General features: G+C 41.6%; 1 protein-coding gene across 2 annotated transcripts in view; it reads left to right on the forward strand.

Moving 5' to 3' along the window:
- FSTL4 (follistatin like 4) overlaps positions 1-10,418 on the forward strand; it is a 471,972-nt gene extending 461,554 nt beyond the window's left edge. For both annotated transcript variants that reach the window (XM_054036449.1, XM_054036450.1), the window contains 2 exons: positions 1,259-1,368; positions 6,977-10,418. In XM_054036449.1, coding sequence (XP_053892424.1) covers positions 1,259-1,368; positions 6,977-7,679 — 813 coding nt within the window. In that variant the 3' untranslated portion in view covers positions 7,680-10,418. The remainder of the gene's footprint in view (positions 1-1,258; positions 1,369-6,976) is intronic.
- Positions 10,419-10,702: the final 284 nt, after the last annotated feature.

Here is a 10,702-nt window from a genome sequence, read left to right on the forward strand (position 1 = left end):
AGTTATAGGGCTACAGTTCTCAGATGGTCCTTTCTGTTATCTTGTGAAATGCAGATACACATGGATAGCATTAGATTAACATCAGCAGCAGTCTACCTTTTGTTTTTCTGATCTCTCCCTCTCTTCCCCCCCCCCAAAAAAAAAGTTTGCAGTGTCAAATTTGATGAGGTTCCACCCCACTCCCCCACCCTAAAAAAAACATTAATGGTTTCCCACAGCTCTGTAATAAAAAAAAAAAAAGAAAAGAAATTCAGCTGTACAGCTTGACCTTAATTTTCTCCCTCTTCAGAAATCAAGGGTTTATCAAACAAAGCTATGCAGTCTATTAAGGGGCTGCTATTGTTTTGTTGTTACTAGTTTATGGGAAAGCAAATGTACAATACTGTTTCTGGCTTCATGAAAGCACTCTGCAAAAATTGGCATTTTTCTCAAACAATTTAATTGGAAGAAATCGAAATGGCATGACCAGAATGTTTGAACTAAACCTTTTAAGATTGTAGCACATCCTGTAATTAATTATTTAGCCATAAATTCAAAAGAACTCCTGTTAGCATGTCACATTAGCAAAAACTTCTAATGAATTGACCTAAATCTTCTTGAACCAAAACAATCCCAGTAAACAATTTCTGTATTTAATATTTTAATTGTTGAAAATTTCTACCTCCTCATTTTTCTGGGGTTATAAGGGAGATGATAAATCAGAGTTTCCATGGCAGCAGAAGGTTTGCTTTGTTCTGAAGGACAGCATTTCGAGAGAGTGCCTTTCTCTGCTCTTCCATGTATTTTACATGGTGCACTAGATGGGTGAACGTTTCTGCTCCTTCAAAGTGAAAATTAATTGCTGTGAGTTAGCGTTAGATCATTCAAGCCAGTGAATTATCATTGTGCATTTAAGTGAGTTTAATACATATGAAATAAATGTTTACTTTAAACAGTTTGGAATACATTATTGTAGGTTTAGTGTTGTCACACTATTTCAACTTGTGCATGATTGCTTTGTCTACTGCTATGAACATCATCTTATGAAAGCAGAGAGAGTTGTACACTTACCTTACAAATGTCAATCTTCAAATGCCATTTTATTAACACTATTTTTCAAGGCAGCTACTCCAAACGCTATTTTGAAAGTAAGAATCAATTTGAATCTCCTACATGCAAGGCAAATATCTTTTTGGTGTAACGCAGTTATGTAACCTGTATTTACTTCTCTCTTCCTTCTTGTTTTCCCTATGCTCAACATTTTGTTTATTTATTGTAGGTAATATCAGAGGCAAGTGCAGGGGAAAATCAGCATATCATCCGCACGCCATTTGAAGATGTGGATGATTTTTTCATACCACCTACAAATCTTATTATTAATCACATTAGGTAAGGAATGGTCCTAATGACTCCTCGTCATCATGCTTTGTGCTTCTAGGAACCTTCTGTCTAATTGGCTTAAAGTACTATACAAACATTAATGAATGTGTGATGTGGTTAAGTATTATTTTCCCCATTTTCCTGATGTGGAAACTGAGGTAAGAACAGGATAAGCAAATTGCCCCAAATTATTCAGCAAGTCTGTGTAGAGCCAGGAATAGAAACCTGAGGTTCAGGCTCATGCTTTAACCACAAAGCCATACTATAAGACATCTAAGATTCAAAGTGTGCTGCTGAGGGTATGACTACACTGCAAATTAAGGTGTGCTTGTACTTAGGGTGACCAGATGTCCCGATTTTATAGGGACAGTCCTGATATTTGGGGCTTTTTCTTATATAGGCTCCTATTACCCTCCACCCCCTGTCCTGATTTTTCACACTTGCTGTCTGGTCAGCCTACTTGTACTGTTTGTAACAGTAGCCAGCAAACACATGACAGCAGAGGCTTCAGCATGGGCTAACCATCCCAGTACAAGCCCCGAAAGACTCGGTACACATATTGAGCTGAGTGGTAAAAAATTTATTCTCCTCTAAAGTTTGGCAGTTGAATACATAACTGACCATTTGCATGCTGAGATATGTGACGTGTGTGCAGTAACAGCGACTGCACAAACGGTGCATGCATTTAAAAAAAAAAAAAAAGAGTACCGTGTATTGTGATTACAATTATTTCCAAGGGAATTACAATTTAGCTAACAAACGTAACTCAAAAGAATATGCGTTATTGCCTAATGTGACCACTACATGTTAACTGTTGAAATCAATACATAGTAATTGATTATATTGCTACCATGTTATAGCACAACTACTAATCATGTTATGTAGCCAATATAACTCAGTTACGCTAGTTGTGTGCCATATTCTGCTTTTTAGACCGCAGTCCAACAAAGCACTTAAACACGTGCTTAACTTAAAGTTAGTTGCTGGATTGGGGCTCTACTGATGACTGCAACACTATCAGTGACATTGGTGTGACTATGTGCAGGCTTTGACCCAATGTAAATAGTTCTGCTCGCTGAAACAAACAGTAATTTGACACGTTCCACTGGCTGTTAATTCAGATAAATATCTAGCCGTTCTTCAAGTAGTGTCCTTATGGATGGTCCATGTCAGATGTGCATGTGCCCCACGCACCTTTGATTGGAGATTTTCATTAGCAGTGTCCATTTGGCCCAAGCACATGCTGCTGATACCTGCGTGTCTCACCCTGAGGCTGTATCAGGCTGTGCAAGCGAACTGCCCTCAGTTCCTGCGTCGGCCTGAGACAACGCTTAGTGCATCCGCATCGGGCTTGCCTCGGCTGCTTGCTGAGTTCTTTTTACTTAGTTTGTTAGTAAGTAGTAGTAGTTAGTTAGTGGTTACTGAAAGACTGTTATTTCCTCTGGGGAAAGCCTCCCTGCATAGGGCATGCCCGGTTCACCGGGGTTTAAATGTTGCCTTGTGTGTAAAGAGGCTATCCCGGTCAGCAACGGACACTTTACCTGTGTTTGTTGCCTGGGAGAGTCACATGTCCCACTTAAGTGGAACGTCTTGTTTAGCCCTCAAATCCAAGCCATGGAAGGACCAGGAAATCAAGCTGTGACTATTAATGATGGAGTGCTCTCTTTGCCTCACTTTGGAGACAGGTCAGGAGACCACCCCATCAGTCCTGAGGGAACTCTAGGCCCCTTTACATCCTTGGCATCCAGGGCCTTGCTTCCCATGGACAACATGATGCTGTCATACTGTGTTAGAATTATTCAAGGGAGCCCCCAGACTTCAGTCAGAAACAGTCTTCAACTTCTAGGTAGGGTTGCCAACTGTCTAATTGCACAAATCCAAACACCCTTGCCCTGGCCCGACCCTTCCCCAAGGCCCTGCCCCCCCCCTCCATCACTCGCTCTCCCTCACCCTCACTCACTTTCACCAGGCTGAGGCAGGGAGTTGAGGTGCAGGAGGGGGTGTGGGTGGGGGCTCCGGGCTGAGTCTAGGGCAGGGGATTGGGGTGCAGGCTCCGGGAGGGAGTTTGGGATTGTGAGGGGGCTCAGGGCTGGGGCAAAGGGTTGGAGTTTGGGAAGGGGTGTGGGCTATGGGAGGGAGTTTGGCTGTGGAAGGGGGCTCCAGGCTGAGCCCAGGACAGAGGGTTGGGGTGCAGGAGGGAGTGCAGGTTCAGGGAGGGAGTTTGGGTGCAGGAGGGGGCTCACAGCTAGGGCAGGGGTGTGGGCTCAGGGAGGGAGTTTGGGTGCAGGAAGGGGCTCAGGGCTGGGGCTGGGGGTTGGGGTGCAGAGTGCAGGCTCTGGGAGAGAGTTTGGGTGCAGGAGGGCGCTCAGGGCAGGAGGTTGTGGTGCAGGAGGGGGTGAGGAGTGCAGGCTCTGGCCTGGCGGTGCTTACCTTGGATGGCTCTCGGAAGTGGCGGCATGTCCGGCAGTGGCTCTAGGCTCAGGGGCAGCCAGGCAGCTGTGTGTGCTGCCCCTGCCTCCTGGCACTGCCCCCACAGTTCCCATTGGCCACGGTTCCCCGTTCCCGGCTGATGGAAGCAGCAGAGTCGGGGACAGCGCACAGAGACCCACTGGCTGCACCTTTGCCTAGCGGCCGCAGGGACATGCTGTCCATTTCTGGGAGCGGCGCAGAGCCAGGGCAAATAGGGAGCCTGCCTTAGCCCCACTGTGCCGCCAGACTTTTAGCGGCCTAAAATCTCCCGGATTGGCTTCAGTATCCTCCGGGAGATTGAGATTATTTCAGGAGACTCCTGGCCAAACTGGGAGGGTTGGCAACCCTACAAAGTTCTAGATCACATAGCAGCTTGCATTTTTGTGACTGAACATGCAAGATTATGCCTTCGCTGTTTCTAGGGGTGGCTCAGATCAGCTTTCTTGCCAAACCAGTGTCAGTTCCTCAATAGATTAATTGCTACCTGGACTGGTGGAAGGTTCATTAACCATAACCACGGATGCATCTCTGTCAGAATGGGGGGCGCACCTCAATGCTCTAACAATACATGTTCACTCTGATACCACCCGCAGATGGTCACCCCAAGAAACAGCCCTCCATATCAACCTGTTAGAGTCAGAGCGGTCAGAAATGTCTCCCTTCATTTTCTGCCTCTCCTCAGACAGGTTACCAAAGTCATGAGAGACAATGCTGCTTGCATATTCTATATCAATTGGCGGGGAGAAGTGAGATCTCCTTCCCTCAGAGTTACAACAGATACTATTTAAAAAATAGGAAAGATCCAGAAATACTTACCTTCAAAAATGGAGAACTTTTAGTCACTGTGGTGAATTCTAAAATGCTACCCGCAAATTTGCCTTACGTCTGGTTGTTTTGGAATATATGCTGTAGCTAAAGGAAACAGGACTATTACTTATTTCTCTCAAGGTTCATTTGGGTGCCTTAAGAGCTTTTCATACCACTATTGAAGGGTTCTCGCCATTTGCTTGATGAGGTCACAATCTACATACATCTATGGCTCTACTTAAAAATGTCCAGTATGTGAGAGCTGAAGAGCTGCTACAAGGTCTTCAGTACATATGCCTTTGTCAATGCCTCTAGTGCCGATGCAACGGCTGGCAATGCACTTTTTTCCTCTGTGCTGGACACGAGTCTGAAGTTCCCTCCTTGTTATGGAAATACTGCTCCATTACCCACCTTCCTTCCCCTGCTTTGGAGTTTCCTTCTGAGGCTCAGTGGTGAAAAAGGAACTGAGGGGCAGTTTGCCCATGCAACCTGATATAGCCTCAGTGCAAGGCGTGAGGCTATCAGCAGCATGTGCGAGGATATCACACATGCTGCTGATATCCTCACGTGTGGGCTGAACGGACATTGATAATAAACATTTCCAATTAAAGGCACATGAGGTCAACATGCACCCGAAGTGGAGCCCCTATGGGGAGCACATCTTTGAAGAACTAGAGGTAGTGCCCAGAGTGAGTAACATCTCTTTTGGAGGCGGGGTTAGTTCCCAGGCTGCCCTACAGACTCGTTGGCTGTCCATTAAAAGAAATAACCTAGAGAATGTTTCACTTGACCACAGCTCAAAGAGCCGGGAAGGTTTTTTCACTGAGATTTCAGAGCACAGATTTCACACAGGCATAGCACCTCTTCAGCAGCTCTGTGCACATAATGCACAGTCTGACCCACTTTTTCAAATTAAAGTTTATGATAAAAGCCTGGGTTTTCTCTTAGTCACACACTTGGCCAAGTATTAAGGGAGTCTTGAAAGAAATGCTGTAAAGAAAGGCTTTTTTTTTTTTTAAGAGTAGTCCAAGCGTGCTCATTCCGGAGAAACACTGGTGTCATCTTCTATTTCCTCCACACCTAGTGCCATGTTAATCTTTCCTGAAGCTGTTTTAAGTGACGTTTCTAAAGGATCTGAGCATAATGGGAAAATTTAAGGCTAAGCTCAGCGATTTTCAAGGGATCATACAGTACATTGGCTAATTCTTCAGCAGTGAAATCACTGCTGAGTGTCTCACTGACATGCTGCTTAAGCTTAAAGAAATAAACCCACTGATTGAAGCAAAATATATATTTTAACTGTGTGAAAACAAGTCTCTTGTCACATTTCATAATCTTTCAAAGACCAGCCAAACATCTCACTTAATTTCCTTCTTTCTGTATTGAATGGATGAAAAGATATTCCATGTAAAATTAATTTTCACTCGCGCAAGTGAATACCGGCATCCTAGGGAACGCAAAAGGTGCCGTTTTTACTGTCTTCCTTTCAAATTAAGTAGAAACATTGCCTGGCTCTTGCTGACCTTTTCCTCTGGTCAACAAAGGTCAAATGCACTGCAGCGTGTTGCTTTTATAGAACATTTTATTTGGTATTCATTTTATTTTCTGTTCTCTCAAAACTGAAAACAAAGACCCCCAATTTCCATTGCAGTGGTGCTGTTTTGAGGGGATCCACCAATAAGTTCCTAAGCCACCCATCCTCCCAGCAGATGGTGTGAGGGCATGGCACAGACTGCGTGCACCGCAGCAGCCCCAGCTGCCATAATGGTCCCCTGGGACCATGGCAGCACCTGTAAATTAGAGCTCCTCTCAGATGGCTCTAAATTACGCTAAGGGACTGGCCCAAAATCAACAGGCACAAAGATGCCTTGAAGTTTTCTTTGCATCCTCTCCCCTCTTTAGGATTAGGTCCAAAATAAGTTTTAGTTAAGGAGTTGTGATTTGGAGCTATAAAACATCTGAAATACACATTGAATTATATCGCACCAGAAGAATTTGTAACTCAAGCATAACACATAAAGTGCCCAATTCCGCACACTGTTCCCATGGTCCATTACTGGTGTTGATGGGACTGTTCATGCGAGCCAGGAATTCTTGCATGTATAACGGCTTGTGGGGTCATGTCCCTAGATCGGAATGACATGTTAACCAAAAATGTAGGGGGTTTTTTTTTGAGCACATAACAGAAGAATTAGCGGTTAGCGGTTTCATAGAGAAAAGTGAACATTATTACGCACAATAGAAAACAACTGGAGTCTGCGAGTTCTGCTGATTTCAGGATTCTCTCAAGCATGTTGCCACAGCTCCAGAGATGATGCCAGTGTCATGTTTTATATTTCAGGTTTGGTTTCATCTTTAACAAATCGAAATCTGCAGTTCACAAAATTGACCTGGAAACTGTGACCCACATCAAGACTATCAGCTTCAGAAACTATAGCTGCAAACCACAGAGCATGGCTTATACCCATTTGGGTGGCTACTTCTTTGTCCAATGTAAAAAAAATACATCAATAATAGCATCTCCCCAGCTCATTATTGACAGTGTTACAGATTCTGTGATTGGCCCTAACAGTGACATATCGGGTACGCCCTATATTTCCCCTGATGGACGCTATTTGGTCAGTGCAGCTGAAGACAGTGGCAGGATTAAAGTCCAGGCAATAACCATCCAAGGGGAAATCAAGTTGATTTATGACTTACAAACAAATGTACATGTATCTGATCTGACATTTCAACCCTCTTTCACTGAAGGCAATCAGTACTATATATATGCTACGTCACATTTGCAAACAGATGTGCTTTTTGTAGAGCTGTCAACAGGGAAAATGAATGTACTGAAGAATTTAAAGGAGCCTATCATGTCCAAAGACTGGCCCTGGAGCAGCTACAACAGAATTATGAAAGACAGTGGATTATTTGGACAGTATCTTATTACACCAGCTAAGAATTCACTGTTTGTTATTAATGGGAGACAAAACACATTACACTGTGAGGTTTCAGGTATCAGGAGGGGTAACACGGTGGTCTGGGTTGGAGAAGTATGAAAGGGCACAAAAGTAGAGCCTGCAGCAGACAAGTACTGATTGGACCTTACACTGCAACAAATAGGCAGTAGCATTGTATATTTTTACACTGGGGGAAAAAACTGTATAAGCTTCATGGTGCAACACTGGTCTACTTGCAAGTTTTATAGTATAAGGTATGCTCTGCTAATAGAAATTGGGTTGTGTTGGGATATTTTTTGGAAGTATGATTTACTGCTTGGCTTATGAAAAGAATGTATACCTGGAAAGAGAATCATTTCTCCACCGAGGTATTGAATAAGCTGCATAACTTGATGATTCTGTAGAACAAAACAGCTTCTGAGTTTCAGTACTGATGAGTCTCTAAGTTATGTTGAAGTCATCAGTTTTCTTTCAGCCAGTCTAACTTCAAATCACCTGTACTTCTGACTGTAGGGCCCTGGTTATACTACCCTTAACATTGCCTAAACACGTAAGCAGTAAATCACATTTAAAACTGACCTTTGTAATAAGAAAAATAAATCACAGAGAGCAGTTTTCAAAATGCAGACATCTAGGTGAGAAATTTAATGGAAAATGATCAGTTTCCTTTGAGGGATGGTGTTAGAAGAATTCTTTGATGTAATTTCAGACCCAAACATGACAGAAGTATCTACGGTCAGTTCTCTTTTTTTTTTTTTTTTCTTTCTCTCTTTTGCTATTGGAATACCAAAAGGAATGCAGTAGTATCACCTCTTCCAGGGTGTATAAAGAACATTGTCTGATTGTATTTGAGAAACTTCTTAGTGGAAAAATTGGGGATGGGAAGGTGACTTTGAAAACCAGAAAACACTGGTAGTCAGATATGCAGAATCTATTCTATCAGGAGATAAAGCACTCTTCCTTCAGTACCGTGTGACTCAAGTCAGATAGGACATAGTGTGAAAAATCATTTCCTGCCTGCCAGATAGCATAATAGCCGGGCTTGTTCCCAATGTAGGCAGAAACGTTTCTAGAAATTATTCATTTCCCTCATTAGCAATTTACCAACACTGAAGTGACTTGGTTCTTCATAAAACAATGGCTACATATCCAACTCCATCTCCACCAGTTTCAGTAACGTATTTTTAACAAAGCATTCACCCATTATAATTGTAGTCTTAATTTACATGTCTCTCGTCAAAGATTCTGGAAACGATTATTTTTGTGTTGCCTTTTTCCTCCCATTTATATTACACTTCTTTATCTTCAATTACCATTTAGTTATGAACAATGAGATTCATGTAAAAACCATATAAATTACCCCAGAATGCAACAGCTGGCAGTGAGAAAGTTAAGTTGATTTCCCATAAAAATAAACATCCATTTGCACTTTTATAGACATATAAAAAGCTTTTCTCCAGTTCCATTTAGTAGCTTTCAGTGTTCAAGATCATGAAATGATCAGGACAAGTGTAGTTATGGGTAACTTTTCAAAGTGGTGCAAGCCAGACAAGTACTATTAAAAACAGTAAGAAATGAGCAGCTAAATCCCACACACTGCTTTGAAAATGTAATCTTGATATTAGTGCAAACTCCCTTTTCTAGGGACGGCATTTTTACATCATAGCAGTTGGCCTTTTGAATTACATGAAAGTACAACTATGCTCTAGCATGACCTTGACTGCCCAAAGTTTATACGAAAGCAGTTGTTGAATATATACGGTGATACTTAAAGGTGCAGTGACTATTTTCTAACATAAATGTTTGTCACCCTCCTCATAAAAAAGGATTTTAAGTTGGAAGGACACAGAGTAACACTGATAACATTGCTTTAAGCATTAGCTTTTAGGCTGACGGTAGACATCAAGTACTTTACAACCATCTTAGTTCTCTAATGATTAGTATAAATCTGTTTGGACAGACGGAAAAAAGGCAATGAATCCTATGAATTCATTAGATATGAAATCCTTTAAATTGCCCTTTAACATCGATAGGATGAAACCTACATATTTTCTCTTAAGAGCCATAAAGGTTAGAAGACATTATCCCATCATTAAAACATGGACATCCCTTCATTTAGAAATGCATGGTGCTCATGGTTCTCTACTCATCTAGTGAGGAAACATACACGTGTAAGGAAAGGAGGAGATCAACTTTGTAAGTACTTTTAAATATGCACAACTCCTTTCTAGAACCAAGCTGTATCCATACATCGCACTCATCCTAAACGTCTTTTAGTAAGGCCAGACCACTGCGCTAGTGTTATCTTTTATGACTTCTGGAATATTTTATTATGCCTATTGTAAGTTTTCTTGTCGAGAAGTTCATTGTGTCATAGACCAAGCAAATATTACTTTTTTAAGAATATTTTAAAAAAATGTAAATATCTGTTCAGGTAAATATTCTTACAGCTGATGTATATAGGCTGTGAAGGATGTGTAATGGCCCTCACGTCTTTCAGTTTGTCTCAAAATATTGAACTAGAGGTCACTCAAACTCCCACTTTTACCTTCCAAAGATGCTCCCATTTTTCCTTCCGCAGCCCAAGTTTTGGTGATGTGTTTTCTAAATTATCCTAATGGTTATATCATACTTACTTAGACAATGAAGTACAATTTAGATTGTCCACGCTACTTGTGAACAGTTCCAATCATGGTCAATCTAACATTAAAGTGCTGCACATTTGTTATTCTGGATTTTTTTTTTCTTATGCCACAAAGATCACCCTTTTCTCTGTACCAGAAAGGTTTAACTTGTGTTTGCCTTTGATTGCAAGCATATTAAATCTCCTTGATTGCAGTTTCTTTTTCATTTCTTTGGTATGTAAGTAGCAATTGATTCACCACTTCACATTTTTTCCTGGCTAATGAATTACTAATCACAATGATTAACTGAAATGAATTTAAATTGGATTAGCAAATAATTAGTTACTTTAATATGCTCATGTATCACTTAGGCGTTCTATTTGATGGACACTGGGATCACAGACAATAGTCACTGATTTCAGTAAGAATCTAGTCCCTGATCATTCACTGCTTAGATTAAATGGTAATACAAAAGAAATATCATTGCTGTTCTAATCA

The sequence above is a fragment of the Malaclemys terrapin genome, chromosome 8, assembly GCF_027887155.1.
Source record: "Malaclemys terrapin pileata isolate rMalTer1 chromosome 8, rMalTer1.hap1, whole genome shotgun sequence".
NCBI lineage: Eukaryota > Metazoa > Chordata > Testudines > Emydidae > Malaclemys > Malaclemys terrapin.